Below are 16,764 nucleotides of genomic sequence, written 5' to 3'. Positions count from 1 at the left end.
GTAGAAGATGATGAATGTCTTCATTCATTTTCTGTTTCTTTTAACAGAATTCCTGAAAATCGGTAATTTATAAAGAGAAGGAGTTTATTTCTTACAGTTTATGGAGGTTGAGAAGTCCATGGTCCAGGGGCCGCATCTGATGACAGCCTTGTTGCTGGTAGGGACTCTGTAGTGTTCCAGAGCGGCCACCAAGCCCCGCCACCATGATAACCTATCAGTTCACTCATCCATTAGTGGATTAATCCATTCATAAGGACAGAGCTCTCATGATCCAATCCCCTCCTGAAGGCCCCCCCTCTCAAGACTGCCACACTGGGGATTGTTTCAACATGAGCTTTGGAGGGAAAATTATTCAAACTGTATAAACAAGTGAGCCAAGAGAAGCTAGCTGGACCATTCCCATTAGTGCCACGTTATGAACAGTGATCAGAGATCCAGTAATGTGAAAATATGCCATAGGTAACAAACTTTCCTGCCTTTGGAGCCTGCAACCTTGCTGAGAAATATTTAGATCATGGGAAAATCACCAAACTGTGTCAAACAACTTGGATTCTGAGCTTGATTCCACTCTGGTCTCAGAAAACCACCTTATAAATGTGCCTCACTTTCCTGCCATGCAAAACTGAGAGGGCTTTAGTGTGCATTTTCTATGGCTCTTATCAGCTCTACTATTCTTTGGATTTACTAAGCAAGAAGTTCATAAATCAATAGTTTTGTTAAATAGTGTTTATTTCATCAAGTGCAAAAATAATACATACTCATTGTAGAAAATTTAGAAAATGAAAACACTGCAACAGTGAAATAGCTATTATGCTACTAGTCAGAGAAAAAACTGTTGTCAGTGTATTAATACATTTACTTCAAGTAAGTTGTGACACATTTAAATTTTATATTTGGAATTATACAGTATGTTTCATATCCTACTTTTTCCACATGAGAATAAATTGAAAGCAATTTTCATATCAAAATTATCCATAAATACCTTTATTGTTGTTTCATATGCTCCCATATGGATACATGATGGCCTTTCATTAAATATTGAAATTTAGAGTTGGGTTTTTTAAATTACTATGAAGATATTGTGATAAATGGAAATTTTATATGTAAATAGCTGGCTGCTATTCCAGTTTCCTTAGAATCTCAAGAGTGGAACTTTTAGGTCGAAGGATTTAAGCATTTCAAAATTCTTTGATACTATTGTCAAATTGTTCTCCAGAGAGCCTACACCAAATTATTCTCTGGCCAGGCTTAATGCAATACAGGTTTGGCACAGAGTCATCCTAGCATCAGATAGACAGAGTGATGAAGAGGCAGGTTGTCAAGAAACAAATCTAGGTGGAGGTATGAAGACTGAATTGTTAAATTAAAGAAGTATCTTAAACCCATGAGGACAGGACAAAGTTGTAAGTAAGGTTGGGACAACAGTTTAGCCATTTACAGGGAGTTGGGGGAGGAAAGTTAAATCCCTACCTCATACCTTTTACCACAAAAATGTATCCAGATATGGTACTCTTTTTGTTAAACTCTTCTGGAACAGTTCCACTACTGGTAATGTTGAAGTTGCTCTTCTTGCATCAACCCTCTCATAAGTAATAGTCATAACAACTATAGCTGAAATGGCTGGCCAAAATATTGTTTTAAAACGAGGCACTGGAGAGTCAATGCTTGAAAGAAAAGAATGGCCCTTGTTGAGTTTCCTGCTTTTTACTGCTTTTTGTCTGAGAAAAACTCTACTTGGTGCTGGGCAGTTAAAAACTGAAATGTTGACTCATCATCTTAATGTCTCAAGAACCAGAGAACATAGATTATGGTAACTGCAGCAGCTGCAAATGAAGGAGCAAAGCTAGAAATGAATGATCCAGAAAAGAGGAGCCTTTATATTTTATGAATTAACTCAATCTAAATTTCTGCTGACCACTGAATCATGCAAGCATTGAGATAGACTTACAGCAACCAACTTAAGATCAAAGGAACTGAACAGAGATTTCCACTGTTGCCCACCACAAGGGAAACATAGTTTGCATTTGCATTTTAAGTCATCCAGTTAAACAAAACAAAACAAAAAAATCAATACTCTTTGGAAGGATAGAATAGAATACAAAATCTACAGTGTGTCATCACGATATCCAGGAACAGGAAAGAAAATCTCAAAAGAAAATGCAACCAATAGAGATTAATCCTAAGATGACCCAAGTATTGGATAAGAATTTTTTTTTTTTTTTGAGAGAGAGTCTCACTTTGTCACCCAGGCTGGAGTGGAGTGGCGTGATCTCGGCTCACTGCAAGCTCCACCTCCTGGGTTCACGCCATTCTCCTGCCTCAGCCTCCCAAGTAGCTGGGACTACAGGTGCCCGCCACCACACCCGGCTAATTTTTTGTATTTTTAGTACAGACAGGGTTTCACTGTGTTAGCCAGGATGGTCTTGATCTCCTGACCTCGTGATCTGCTTGCCTCGGCCTCCCAAAGTGCTGGAATTACAGGCGTGAGCCACCGCATCCAGCTGGATAAGAATTTTATAGCAACTATTATAATTATGCTCATGGACATAAAGGAAAATGTACTTATGATGAATGAAAAGATAAGAAATCTCAGCAGAAAAAAATAGAAACAGAATATTTGGAACAATATCTACAAATAAATAATTCACTGGGTGTACATAACAGATTGAAGATGGCAGGAGAGTTTGTGAACCTGAAGATAGAGCAATAGAATTATCCAATCTGAAGAACAAAGATTTTAAAAGATTGAAAAAAGAAATAAACAGCTTCAGGGATCTGCGGGACAATGATAAAAGGTCTAATATATGGGCAAATAGAGTCCCAGAAGAAGAGCAGAGATCAAACAGAGCTGAGAAAAGAAAGATTTGAAGAAATAATGGCTGGAAACTTTCCCAATTTAGTGAACGTTGTAACTTTATGGATCAGAACAATCATCAAATTCCAAACAAGATAAATACAAAGAAAACTATACAAAGGCATATCTAGTCAGACCGTCAAATACCAAAAATAAAGAGAAAAACTTTGAAAGCAATCAGAGAGAAAAGTACATTATACATAGGGAACACTGATTACAATTATTATAGAATTCTCAGAAACAATGGAGATCAGAAGACATTAGAACAATATATTTAAAGTGCTTTAAAAATGGTCAACTCTGAATTTTGTAATGAATGACAGTATCATTTGAATTTTAAAAGCTAATAATTTGTTGCCAAAAATAGACAAGAAATGCTAACAGAAATTTGTCAAGATGAAGGGAAAGAATACCTGGTGAAACATTGAAACTTGAGACAGGAATGGAGAGTTTGGGAAATGGTAAACAGGTGGATAAATATAAAAGATTATTTTCCCCTTTATTTAAAGTACAAATGACTGCTTAAAGCAAAAAAAAAAAAAAAAATAGCATATTGAAAAAAATAGCATATTGTAGGATTTATAACATGTGGATGTGGTAAATCTGCCAACTCTAACATAAAGAACAGGCATTAGGGGTGTGTGTACTATACAGCTGCAAGGTGCATATGTTTTATGTAAAGTGTTACAGTATTAATTCTAAGTAGACAATGAAAAGTCAATAGTGAAAAGTAATTCCTAGAACAACCATAAAAATATAATGCAAAAGGTGTAGCCAAAAAGTAGGTAAGTTGAGATGAGTTTCTTTAAAAAAAAAAAAATCCTCTCTCTAGGCAGGACTTTTTCTGCAGAACAGAGGAATAAAAAGCAGAGGTGACAAACAGAAAGCAAACAGTAAAACAGAAGCCCCAAATTCAACCATATCAATAATTACATCTACAGGTTAATAGACAAAAGACTTCTGCTATTGTTTGGACGTGGTTTGTCCCTGCCAAAATTCATGTTGAAATTTGATTCCCAGTGTGGTGGTGCTGAGAGATGAGGCCTGATAAGAGGTGTTTGGGCCATGGGGTGGAGCTCTCATGAATACATTCATTCTGTCTCTCTGGAATGAGTTCTCATTCTTGCAGGACTGAATTCATTACTACAGAGCAGGTTGTTCTTCCTTGTGTTTGGTCTTTGTGCACATGCACACTTGCCTTTTCTGCTTTTCACCATGCATTGAAGCAGCACAAGACCCTCACTAGGTAGGCTGCCTGATTTTGGACTTTCCAGCCTCCAGAATTGTGAGCCAAATAAACTTTTCTTACCCAGTCTCAGGTATTTTATTATATCAACACGAAACAGACTAAGACAACTCCAATTAAAGGACACAGATTGTCAGAATGGGTTAAAAATCAGGACCTAACTGTATGCCTTCTAAACAAGATACAGTTTTAAATAATGACACTAAAAGATCAAAAGTAATTAGATGTGAAGAAGCATAAGAGGTAAGCAGTGAGCACAAGAACACCAGAGTAGCTATATCAACATGAGACAAAGCAAATGTAAAGACAAAGGGTATAACAAAAGGGGTGAAGTGGGCTTCAACTTCATGAAAGGGTCATCCCGTGATAGAGTGTCATGTGTCCATATCATTCTGGTCAGCTTCCGCCAGACATTACATTTTAATTCAGCCAGTTTTCCTTTGTGGAACTTCAAACAAAATGTGCAATTCCAAGCAGTGACAGATCACTGAAGGAAGGTTCCAACCTTGCTGGTCATGTTACAGTCACAGTGTTAGTGACTCTCAGGCCAGCCTGATAATAGCCATTCCCATGAGTCTGTTGGAAGGGAGGGAGCAATGAAGGGAGAAATCATTCTTCCCAGTGATAAATGGTTCATATATCATTTTTGTGTAATGATTTATTTTCAAAGTAAACTTGAAGTTTAGGGAATTCCTGCGTGGAATTTTGGAATACTCATCCCACACATAAGCAGTTTTCTCTGAGAGTATTTCATAATGTAAGATAGAGAATAGTTACGAAGAATACTGTACTCCAAAAAATTTAAGAGAAAAGCAAGTGAACTTGCCATTGTGGCTTTTCTTTCTTCTTTAGCTGGAAAAGACAGAAAAGATGGTGTCCTGCCCCTTTGTCATTCATATACCAGCTCCTGGATGAGGGCTTGTGTTTCCTTAACCACAGGAACTTGGAGGGGGAGGAGCACCTGCGCAAACGGGCCCTGCAGCTGCCGTTCACCTTCACTACGGGGGAGGCCATCCTGTACGAGAGCAGCCTCCCAAGCGCCCTGACTGCCCTCCCAGCCAGGAAGAGGACCAGGGTTAGGAAGGGTCTTCCAGCTGGCCAGGACTCTTCGTGCCCCGGATCTCTCCTTGGAGCCATGATGCAGCAAAATGAATCCATGTACTTGTCCTGCATTGCTCCCACCCTCCAGGGCTCACCCTTAGAGAGGCAGGGGTCTGATAACAGATGTGAGGACAAGGAAGAAAAAGAGAAGGAGGAAGGCAGCTCCCTCCTGGCCCTCATCGAGACCCTGCTGGAGAAGGACAGGGAAGAACAGCCCGACCTTTGCTCCACCCTCCAGCACCTGGCTGTCACCAATCTCAACCAGAGTCTGTGGGAAGAGAAGCTTCAAGGAGTTGACTTGGGCCCTGCAGGACCTCAGAACTGCCACCTGCCACCACCCAGCCAAGGAAGAAAACTCCACAGGGAGGAGACCCAGTTTTATGACACTGGGAACGTGGGCTTGCCCCCACCAGCCAGCATGACTTCTCCACAGACCCTGAATCCACCATCTTCTCAGGGCTCAGCCCAGCTAGCCACAGAAGTAACTCCACCTCCAAATGTGGGCTTGGTGCCCAGCTACCCTCAAGCACAGCCCCAGGATTGTCTCATCACTCGTCCTTCTGTCCCTGGCCCCACACTCCAGAACCCCCTCCAGGGCCCCCCACAGTGGTGGCCTCGGCACAGCCAGGCAGTGCCTTCGAACTTGGAAATGTGTCAGAAGCCAACGTTTGACCTCAGCCCACTGCCTCAGGCCTCCAGCCCAAGCCGGCCTGCTCAGGGTTTTCAGCCAAGCCATACACCTTTTCTCTCTTTAGGAGAAAATGTTCCTGGACACCTGGTTCCACCAGGCCCTGGTGTTCTGAATTTCTGCAAGGAATCTATGCCCTGGACCTCCACACACAGTGGTCAGGGCCAGGGGTCCTTGATCCCCTCAGACCCCACTTTATGTGTCAACCCATGTGGTACCCACCGTTTGGGCAGTATTTGGGATTCCCCCATCCAGGACCACCCAGTTGCAGTCCCCATGGAGGTGGTGGCAGAGCAGAAAGCAGGGCAGGCCCAGCCTAACCCCTTCAGCTGCCCATGGATGGTTGACTCCTGCCTTCCATGGACACGGCCACCCAGCCCCAGCTTGTACAGAGGTCAGCCCCCGTCTGTGCAGGGGGCACCTGGGACACCAGAGGAAAAATTTGGAGAGGGAGAGCATCCACCCCACTCACTGGAGCCAAACCAGCTTTCCAGGAGTCCAGCCTGTCCTTCCCAAGTACTTCTGCCTGGATCCTCAGCCATGCGGGGCTCTCACACTGCAGACCCCAACCCAGCCACCAAGCAGCAGCAGTGGGTGCAGGGGGTGCTGCAGAGCCAGGAGCACTGTGGGCAGGTGAGAGAAGGGGCACCACGTGTCCATCACCAGGCTGGCCACCTGAGAGATGCCATTCCCCAGGCTCCTCAGCAGAACCCCTTCCCCTCTCCTGACTCTGCCAACAGCTCCGCACATTCAGGTGGCAACCACTACAGCAGCCCAGCAGAGCTTGAGACAAGTCAAAGACAGACCACAGGTGCCACCTAGCCTGGCCCAGCCTATCTGCCCCCCTGACCTGGCCTGGCCTCCCACGTCCATGCAGGGCACCTATGACATTAGGCTCCGGGTGGGTGTTGGTACACAGGGTCTCAGAAAACCGGGACAAGCAGGGAAGGGCACCCAACCACACTGGTCCAGTACAGAGCTGCTGGCAAATGTGGACATGTCAGGGCCTTAGCCCAGAGAGACAGTACAAGGAGGAGCAATGGAGCTGGCCCAGCCTCGGCTTGGGTTGCTGTGGGGTCCAGAGTGGGGACACAGATTTTGCAAAGGTAGCAGGTTACTGCCATGTGGGTCACGTGAAGCCAGTAGTGGTGGCAGCCACAGCCCCCTGGAGGGCCCCATTTGGTGTCTCCTGGGCCATTGCTGAGCAGCCTGGATGCTCCCCATAATTTAGCCTAGCTTTGGACCCCCAGAATTTGAATTAGTCATAGAGATTTGAGTGTGGTCCTCTTGCAACTCCCTGCATGCACCACTTCCAACACCCCATGCAGAGACCGGCACTTCTCTTTGCCTGGTGCTGCTGGGGATTGAGGCCCTCTGTAGGCATGAAGTCTTAGGTAACTAACTTTCCCCGAGAAATGCAGCTTTGGATGGAAATCACATGACAGTGCTGCTGTCCCTTAGCTCCTGTCGTGGTTTCTGGGTGATGCCCTCAGGACTGAGCAGGGATGTACAGCTGTTTCCCTGAACCCTAAATGGCCCCAAATAGCCACATCTTGAGTCCTCCCCTAACTTTGCTGGGTTTTCTGTCCCTTCTCATTGGACACTGCAACCCCTCACTTCTGCTTTCAGGGATCTCAGGCTGCCCATCTCTAGGGTCCCTGCTCACTTCTCTTCCCAGTGTTTTGTTTTCATCTGTTGTAGGTTAGAAAATCTGAAGACCAGGTTTGATAAACGTTCCTGAAACCAAAATAAACAGATTCCTAATCAAAGCCTGAATAAGCAAGTATCAATTTTAGACTCCTTGAACTAACCCTCTTCTCTTTTCAGCAAATCTGTTCTTACTCAGTTTCCTGTTTTCCTAACAGCGGTGTTCCCAAAACGAAGGCCGCAAGATGGCACTGGGGGTTCCAGGCCCAACAGCAAAGCCATTTTTCTCCCAGGTCTGACGTAAGATGATGTCGTGCTTTGCATGTCTACACAAGTGAGTTGGGGCCTTAACTACTGACATTTTCCTTGAAATTAAAGTTTCTTAAACTCTCAGATTGCTGGGTGAATATTTAACTTATTTCTATGGGTATAATTACACATATTTGAAAGCTTAATCTCTGGATTCCAAAGATATACTTTTCAACTTCATTTAATTCAGTGCATTTTATATTAAAGGAAATGCATACAGAATTCTCTTTGCTTAAAAAGTTATTTATGAACCCACAAAAATGTTCAAAGGAAAGGGACATGAGGAGCATGCGCCAGCAGACATGCCCAGATGTTCACCCGGAAGGGGCCCCACAACCATGGTGTCTGGTGACCATGTTTTCAAGCTGAGGGCTGAGGCTCAGCATCGAATGAGTGGGGGACCACACGGCCTCCTTTCTGCAATCAGGGCCATCCCAGGTGGCCAGGTAGAGGCCACTGGATGCCCAGTTCTTAGATCACCATAGGGCACTGACCTGACGGCCGCAGACAGAGAAGGCAAGAGTGAGCCTTTGGCCTGGATACCTGAAAGGGGCTCATAATTCACTATCTGGACACAGGACAAGGGGCTGGTCTGCGGAGTCTGGGTGGTCTGTGGAGTCTGTGTGCAGGAAGGCGGTGTCTGAAGGGGGTGCAGGGATAGGGTGGATTGGAACATTTAGGCCACAGGAAGACGGTGTCCAGTCTGAAGGGAGTGCAGGGATGGGGTTAATTGGAACATTTAGGCCACAGGACACCTTGAAATGCAGGGTGTGTGGGGCCTCAGTCCCACCGCAGAGCAAAAGAAGAGAGCCTGGCGAGGCTCAGACAGCCACTGCTTCTCCTTCCATAAAGGGTTCAGAATCGCAAAGGCTTACTATAGCACTTCCATTTACTCCTGTGACTTACAACCACAGAATTCATTGTTTAGGAACTAAAATGAGCCCTGAATATCACCAGTAAGACCTCCAAGGTGAGCATGGGTCCACAGGCATGACCTGATGGCCAGGGACCATTTGTCCTGCTCACGACTGTCACCCAAAAACCAGACACACAGTAGGTGCTTCATGAATATTTGTTCTGTATATGAACAAATGAATGAGGGAATGAATGGATGAGTGGACAAAGAAACCACAGAACTAAAGACCAAGAGGTCAAGGGACTCACCCAGTGCAGAGCCCAGGTGGGGACCCCTCTCGTCCACTGCTCGTTAGAGACTGTTGAGCCGCACACAGCGGGGGAAAGAAGAGGGAAGCCATTTTTGCCCATTTTTCAACAGAATTGTGGATTCCTGGGTGTTGATGATGTTGTTTTATGGCAGGAAGTCTGTTATCTTGGACTCTTAAGCCAAAAAACAGAGACATCAAACAAAGCCCTGCAACTTGACACAGAGGGGTGCAAATAAACACCAAAACAATCACCAGTACTCAGAAATGCTTTAACCTTCTCCCTCAAATGAAAAAAATGTCCCATTGTGAGGTAAGGTTCGATTTCTAATCTCACGTAGAATCTGAATGTGGGCAGCATTGTGCCCTAACAGGCAGAGGTCTAACTGGAGTGCTGTTTATGCCCTGCTCTTGTAATACCTAACCTTGTTTTTTACCAACTTTGTTTGTAGACTCTCCCTTTCTCCCTTAATCACCTAGCCTTGTTTCCACATGAATAAGCTCTCCCTTAGCTGAGAAAGCCGGCTGGAGGAACTCCATTTGGCTCTGTCATTTGCAAGGCTTCAAGGACTCCTTACCCACCCCCTTCCTCAAGGAGTTAACTTGTGTAAGCTGACTCTCAACATTTCAGAGTCCAATTAACTGATAAGGTACTGAAGCAAGCAAGGTAGGAAGTTCCCTGGATTTTACTCAAGAGATAACAATAAAACCTTGAGTATGTGTCTGGCAGAGCCCACATATATAACATCTTATGAAAGATGTAGAGCCCCTGCACCTGGAAACTTTGTTTCTCTATAACCATTTGTCTTTTTTGTTTGTTTGTTTGTTTGTTTGTTTTGAGACGGAGTCTAGCTCTGTCGCCCAGACTGGAGTGCAGTGGCTGGATCTCGGCTCACTGCAAGCTCCGCCTCCCGGGTTCACACCATTCTCCTGCCTCAGCCTCCGGAGTAGCTGGGACTACAGGCGCCGCCACCTCGCCCAGCTAGTTTTTGTATTTCTTAGTAGAGACGGGGTTTCACTGTGTTAGCCAGGGTGGTCTTGATCTCCTGACCTCATGATCTGCCCGTCTCGGCCTCCCAAAGTGCTGGGATTACAGGGTTGAGCCACCGCACCCGGCTGGAAATTCTTAAACAAGTGTTTTCACAAGGCATGTTGTAAAAATAAACTAAATCCAGAGGGGAGGTTGGGGTTAAAAGTGGGTTTTAGGTACTGTCAGTCAAACAAAATTATTATATATCAGTTAGCTTTTGCTGCATAACAAACTTCTCCAAAACTTAATGGTTTAAAACAATGCTCATTTATTAGCTCGGGATTCTGTGGTTATCAGTTCTAGCTGGGTTAGATGGGATTCCTCAGTTTGTCTCATCTGGACTCTCTTCCACACCCATAGTTGGCTGGTGCTCAGCTGTGGGACTGGTGGTTTGAGGTAATCTGACAAATGGCCCCACAGGATATCAGGTCCTAGTCCCTGGAATCTGTAAACATTACATTATATTGGGAAAGAATGGCCCTTGCAAATGATTGTTGAAGATCTGGTAATGTAGAGATTATCCTAGACTATGAAGTGGGCCCTAAATGAAATCTCAAGTGTCCCTACAAGAGACAGGCAGAGGAAGACTTCAGACAGAACAGGGCAGAATCTGGAATCCCAGCTACATGGGAGGCTGAGGTGGGAGGATTGCCTGAGCCCAGGGAGGTGGAGGCTGCAAGTGAGTTCTGATGGTGCCACTGCACTCCAGTCTGATGTCCCATACAGAGTCTGGTCCAAAGTAGCAATGAGTGGTAGTGATCATCAATATCATTATCAGCATCATTCTCACAGGCATCACCACCACCATTTTCATCATCCTCGTATCATAATCCTCACCATTGCCACCCCCATCATCACCTTCATCACCGTCGTGATCACCACCGTCACCACCATCTTCACCTCACATCATCTTCATCTCACCATCACCACCAACACAGCGTCACCACCGCCACAATTCAATTGACTTTGCTCTGCATCTGTTCAGAGCTCCTCATGTGGCAGACGATGTCCTCACTTTCAGAGGGGGTTAATAAAATTTCATTTTGTGTTCTTTTAATGTCACTCATTGTGAGGCCGCACTTACAGTACTTCCAGCTGATGTGGCCAGTCTTCCCTGAAAGACAATCCCTCGCTCTCCCCAGGGCCCAGCTCCTCCAGCATTACTCACGGCCCCCCGGGCCATGTGCAGTAGAGCAGAACAGCTCAGATGAGGTCCGTGCATTAGGGGGAAGGCAAGCCCTGCAGAGGCAATGGAGAAGCCAATGCCTGCCCATCCCACCCCTCTTCCATCCCACAGGGGACCTGCTGTTAACATACCCGAAATCACCATCCATCACTCCAGTGCCTGTCACAACACGTGGGCAGTCTGGTGCCTGCCTGGCAGCTGGGTGACCTTGGGGAAGCCTCTTAACCTCTTCAAGCTCCATTTATTAATCTGTAAATGAGGAATAATGTGACTTTCAGGGCTCTGTGGGCATCCCTAAGTGTGAATGGGCCTGCCTCTAGCAGAGGGATTAAGAGTGTTCAATAGAGATTTGGCAAACGGTCGGATAGATTGACAGATGACGGGCTGGAGTGTGTCTCTCATGCAGATTCCTAAGCACTTCCATACACTTCATCCTTACCACATCCCTGAGATGCAGGAAGGGCAGGAACAGAGCCCCGCAAAGAAAAAAACCTTTCCCAAGATCCCGGTGAGGTGGGGTACTGGTCTTCACAGCAAAGTGCAGCACATCCTGATTAGCACCCCCTGCACTACAGAGCCAGGGACACGGGTCCTGTGTCATGCAAGGCCAGTGTTTCTTGCATGAATAATGCATGGACAATTTCTTTTTTTTTTTTTTTTTTTTTTTTTTTTGAGACGGAGCCTCGCTCTGTCACCCAGGCTGGCGTGCAGTGGCCGGATCTCAGCTCACTGCAAGCTCCGCCTCCCAGGTTTACGCCATTCTCCTGCCTCAGCCTCCCGAGTAGTTGGGACTACAGGCGCCCACCATCTCGCCAGGCTAGTTTTTTTTTTTTGTATTTTTTAGTAGAGACGGGGTTTCACCGTGTTAGCCAGGATTGTCTCGATCTCCTGACCTCGTGATCTGCCCATCTCGGCCTCCCAAAGTGCTGGGATTACAGGCTTGAGCCACCGCGCCCGGCCTGGACAATTTCTAAAGAAAAAAAAATCTCATAACTCACTAATGCCAAGCTAAGTTGTTTTTAATCACATAACAAATATATACTGATATAAACTCAATGTAAACTCAAAAACAAATAGACAAATTAGAGGCCCCTAAACCCACCAGGCCTGTGACATCAGCCTACAGTGAACACCCATGGGGAAGCTCTGATGCGCTGTGCGGCCCTCCCAGTCTTTCCTCAGGTACGGTGTGTGGGACTCCCTCCGACTCTCCTCCCCCGACACATACCCACTTACTCCTGGTGGGTGGGGCTCCCCCGGCCTCCTTGTTTTCCCTACACACTCTTAGGAGTGAGCTTGCTCCTTGCCCGCGGAGGGGTGATGGGCGCAGGCCCTCCCCAGGCACTGGCCACTGATAGCTCCTACCAAAAACCCAAAGCCTCCCTGTAGGGGTGCAGGAGCTGGGGTGGGCAAAGGGCTGCCCAGTCACCTGATGGGGCTGCTAAGTGCCTCTGGCCTGTCCTGGGGTGACCAAGCAGGATGCCCCCCGTCGGCCTCCTGACCCTCCCTCAGCCCCTCTGCATCCTGTGTGCTGCCTGCAGGGGTGGCTCCAGCAGTCTCCGGGAGCCTCAGTTTGGGTTGCTTTTGTCCAATGAGAGCAATAAGACAGAGGCAACTGCCTCATCCTGTCCTTCTGGTGGCCCTGCAGCTCCTGCAGGTTCTCATGATAAGCTCTCCACAGGCCCCTGTTGGCAGGGGCCATGGTGTCTGCTGGGGCCCAGCACATGATACAATTAGTGAGAGGGAGAGAGGGACCATGGGTCACACATGGGGGTCCGTCACCTTCTTAAGCGGACAGTGGGACCCCCCGCCTTGCTTGGCCATAAAGTGTGATGGTGCCACAGATACCCATGGAACATCCAGATGGACCCTGACAGGCCAATAGCTGGGGAGGTGCAGGTCGGAACAGGGAGGTTGATCCACAGTCAGGATGTGACCTCGTCAACCTCTGATCTCCAGTTCATCTCCAGGCTGGGCCAGGATCCAGTTCACTAAGGCAACCTCCAAGAGCCTCCCAGTTAAAGGAAACCCACCCCAAACACATTCGTGAGGCCAAGAACCCACTTGCTCCCACTGACTTTTTAAAAAGGTGCAGTAGGGCTGAACACGGTGGCTCATACCTGTCATCTCAGCACTTTGGGAGCCCAAGGCAGGAGGATCACTTGAGCCCAGGAGTTCGAGGCCAGCCTGGGTAACACAGTGAGACCTTGTCTCTACAAAAAATAAAAATAATTGTTTTTAAAAGTTGCAGGAGCCAGGCGTGGTGGCAGGTGTCTGTGGTCCCAGCTACCTGGGAGGCTGAGGCTTGGAGGCCAAAGACGCAGTGAGCTATGATCGTGCCACTGCACTCCAGCCTGGGCCACGGAGTGAGACCTTGTCTCTAAAAACATGGGTTGTGCAGTGGAGATGACTGTCTTTGTACTAAGGGAGGCTGTGGGCTGAGCATCCTCTGGTGACGGACCAAGCCTCGAGGTCAACAAAGACATCTGGCCGCAGCTCAGCCTCGTCTGTCCTGTTCACGCGGACACCTGTGCTGTACCCACGTCCTCAGTGCCAGGTGGGGACTCTGCTGTAGAGGACTCAGCAACTGCAGGACTAAAAACAAGGCCTCAGCCTTGGCTCACCAGGTCCCCCACCCTTCAGTACTCCACACGCGGGTGAGGTGCAAGGCTGGTGAGTCCCCCAGGCCCAGCTCACCACACTCAGGAACACAGGGTGAGGGGACTGACCACGGTGAAGGCAGCACCCGAGAGGCTGGACATGCCTGGCCTTCCAGTGCAAGGTCTGGAGTGGAGGTGGGTTCTCCAGCATGGAGAACCTGCTGCTGAAAACCCTTCCGGGTAATTTCTCATGGTTACTCTGCAGAGAGATTGTGGTGGCTGGAGGTACCCGGCTGTCTGGGGTTTTATCCAAGTTCATTTGGCTGCACACACATTAGCAAACTCCCCGCTGTGCGAAAAGGCTGCTGATGCGGTTGACAGCTGAATTCCAGAGAAAGGGGCCTCAAGTGCACCGTCTGGACCCCTCGGGGCACGGCAAGGCATGTGTCTGCGTGTGTGTGGAGAAGCCTATTTTGTAAAGATCCAGTCAGGTGTGCCTGGGATGAGGCCTTCCTGTCACAATATTGAGATTGTTTTGTGGCCTCTGGGGTCAGCTCTGGGTCAGACACTCCAGCTGTCAGCTTGCAGACATGAAGGACTCAGTGGCACAGAAACCTCATGACAGGGCGCAGGCTGGAAAGTCACCTTAACCCAGCACTGACCAGGACCAGGGAGCCGCCCCAGAGCTGGTGGGTGGCAGCCAGTGTCTTCACCTGGGCCCCATCAGGACTGGAGCTTGTTTCTCCCACATTCCCAGGTTTGAGTCTGAGACATTCACTGCAGGTTTAATTTTTAAAAACATCCACAAAAAAAGAGTATCAAAAATGCACCATAGGCCAGGCGTGGTGGCTCACGCCTATAATCCTAGCACTTGGGAGGCTGAGGCGGGAAGATCACCTGAGGTCAGGAGTTCAAGACCAGCCCGGCCAACATGGTGAAACCCTGTCTCTACTAAAAATGCAAAAATTAGCTGGGCGTGGTGGCATGCGCCAGTAGTCTCAGCTACTTGGGAGGCTGAGGCCGGAGGATCATTTGAACCCTGGAGGCAGAGATTGTAGTGAGCCAAGACTGCACCACTACACTCCAGCATAGGCAATAGAGTGAGACTGCATCTCAAAAACAAAAAACAAAACAAAACAAAAAACATCATAAGCACCATACTTTGTGAACTGAAGTTTCGTTACCAGGGGCTCACCAGAGCTGAGGATATCCCAGGGGTTGTGTCCCACACCCCAGGCCAGACTCGCCACTCCTGTGCATGTGACATACACATCCCATCATGCTAACATTCCCATGTTCTCACCACACACACATAAACCCTCCAGCCCAAACACAGCGTAACCAGAGGCTTCCATTCACCACCTGTCCTGGTCAAAATCTGTCCAAAGAAACTGCACACCGGCAATTCCTGAAACAGCATCCGCAACAAACCAGGGTGGGAGGCAGGAGGCCAAAAGCAGGAGCACACAGGGCCCACCAGGCACAGAGTCCACCAGGAGCACAGAGCCCACCAGGTGCACAGAGCCCTGGCCAGCAGGCACATTGCTCACCTGCATCAGGGCTTTTCGGCCCAGATGTCAACAAAGTTAGAATCCAGGTGAGCATTTGGACCCCCAGGAGTTATAAAGCTGAGCGATAAGTACAAAATCATGCCTGTCTTTTGTGCTCTGTTGCCCAGGCTGGAGTGCAGTGACATGATCTCAGCTCATGGCAACCTCCGCCTCCCGGGTTCAAGCAATTCTCCTGTTTCAGCATCCCGAGTAGCTGGGATTATAGGCACACACTGCTGCGCCCAGCTAATTTCTTGTATTTTAATAGAGACAGGGTTTCACCGTGTTGCCCAGGCTGGTCTCGAACTCCTGAGATCAGGCAATCTGTCCCCCTCAGCCTCCCAAAGTGCTAGGATTACAGGCCTGAGCCACAGCGCCCAGCCATGCCTGTCTTTTTAACACCAATTCACCTTGTTCTACTAATTACATGAGGGTAACCTATTCCCTGGGCAGGGATCTCATGGGGCCAGGGGCAGCCTGTCGGCAAGGACAGAGCAAGGGGTGGCACCAGCAGGCAGCATTCAAAGAGGCTTAACTGTGGTTCCATGGACTGCTGGCTAGAGATTGTAAACAAAAACTTAACTTCTAAACAAGTTAACAAGTAAACAACAAATTTAACTTCTTCGAATCAGCTTCTAAATTGATTGAGACCTGTCTCAGATAGTCGTTGGCTTAGAAGTGTAGAAATATCTCTTTGAGACTTGGCTTTCAATTCTTTTTACTATATCCTCAGAAGTGGAATTGCTGGATCATATACAATTCTGTTTAGTTTTTGAGGAAACTGCTATACTGTTTTCTACAGCAGCTTAACCATTTTATATTCCCACCAACAGTGTACAAGTTTTCTAATTTCTCCACAATCTTACCAACATGTGCTATCTTTAAAAATTTTGTTTAATTTTGTTTAGTTTTTATAATAGCCATCTGAATGGGCATGAGGCAGTATCTCATTGTCATTTTGTAGTTTTATTTTGCATTTCCCTAATGTTCAGTGATGTTGAACATCTTTTCATGGGCTTATTGGCCATGCGTATATCTTCTCTGGAGAAATGTCTAGAAGTCCTCTGCCCATTTTTTAATCAGGTTGTTGTTGAGTTTTAAGAGTTTTCTATATATTTTGGACATTAATCTCTTATCAGATATAGGACTTGCAAATATTTTCTTCCATTCTGTGGGTTGTCTTTTCACTTTGTTGGTAATGTCTTAAGATGCACTTTTTTATTTTTAGAAAGTCCCACTTGTTTGTTGCTTTGTTTTGTTTTTTGCTGCCTGTACTTCTGGTGTCATATCCAAAAAAATCCTTGCCAAATCCAATGTCATAAAACTTTTGCCCTGTGTATTATTCTATAAATCTTATAGTTTTAGGTTTTACTTTTAGGTCCTTAGTTTG

The 16,764-nt window shown here is 46.9% G+C and overlaps 1 protein-coding gene across 1 annotated transcript in view; it reads left to right on the top strand.

Moving 5' to 3' along the window:
• LOC105520498 (aryl hydrocarbon receptor-like) overlaps positions 1-7,115 on the top strand; it is a 44,835-nt gene extending 37,720 nt beyond the window's left edge. Inside the window, exons 10-12 of the mRNA XM_011954248.1 lie at positions 5,040-6,283; positions 6,452-6,522; positions 6,972-7,115. Coding sequence (XP_011809638.1) covers positions 5,040-6,283; positions 6,452-6,522; positions 6,972-7,115 — 1,459 coding nt within the window. The remainder of the gene's footprint in view (positions 1-5,039; positions 6,284-6,451; positions 6,523-6,971) is intronic.
• The last annotated feature ends 9,649 nt before the right edge of the window (positions 7,116-16,764 follow it).

Source organism: Colobus angolensis, unplaced genomic scaffold, assembly GCF_000951035.1.
Source record: "Colobus angolensis palliatus isolate OR3802 unplaced genomic scaffold, Cang.pa_1.0 Scaffold38, whole genome shotgun sequence".
Lineage (NCBI taxonomy): Eukaryota > Metazoa > Chordata > Mammalia > Primates > Cercopithecidae > Colobus > Colobus angolensis.
Note: the sequence above shows the minus strand (reverse complement) of the source record. Positions and strands in the feature narration are given on the sequence as shown.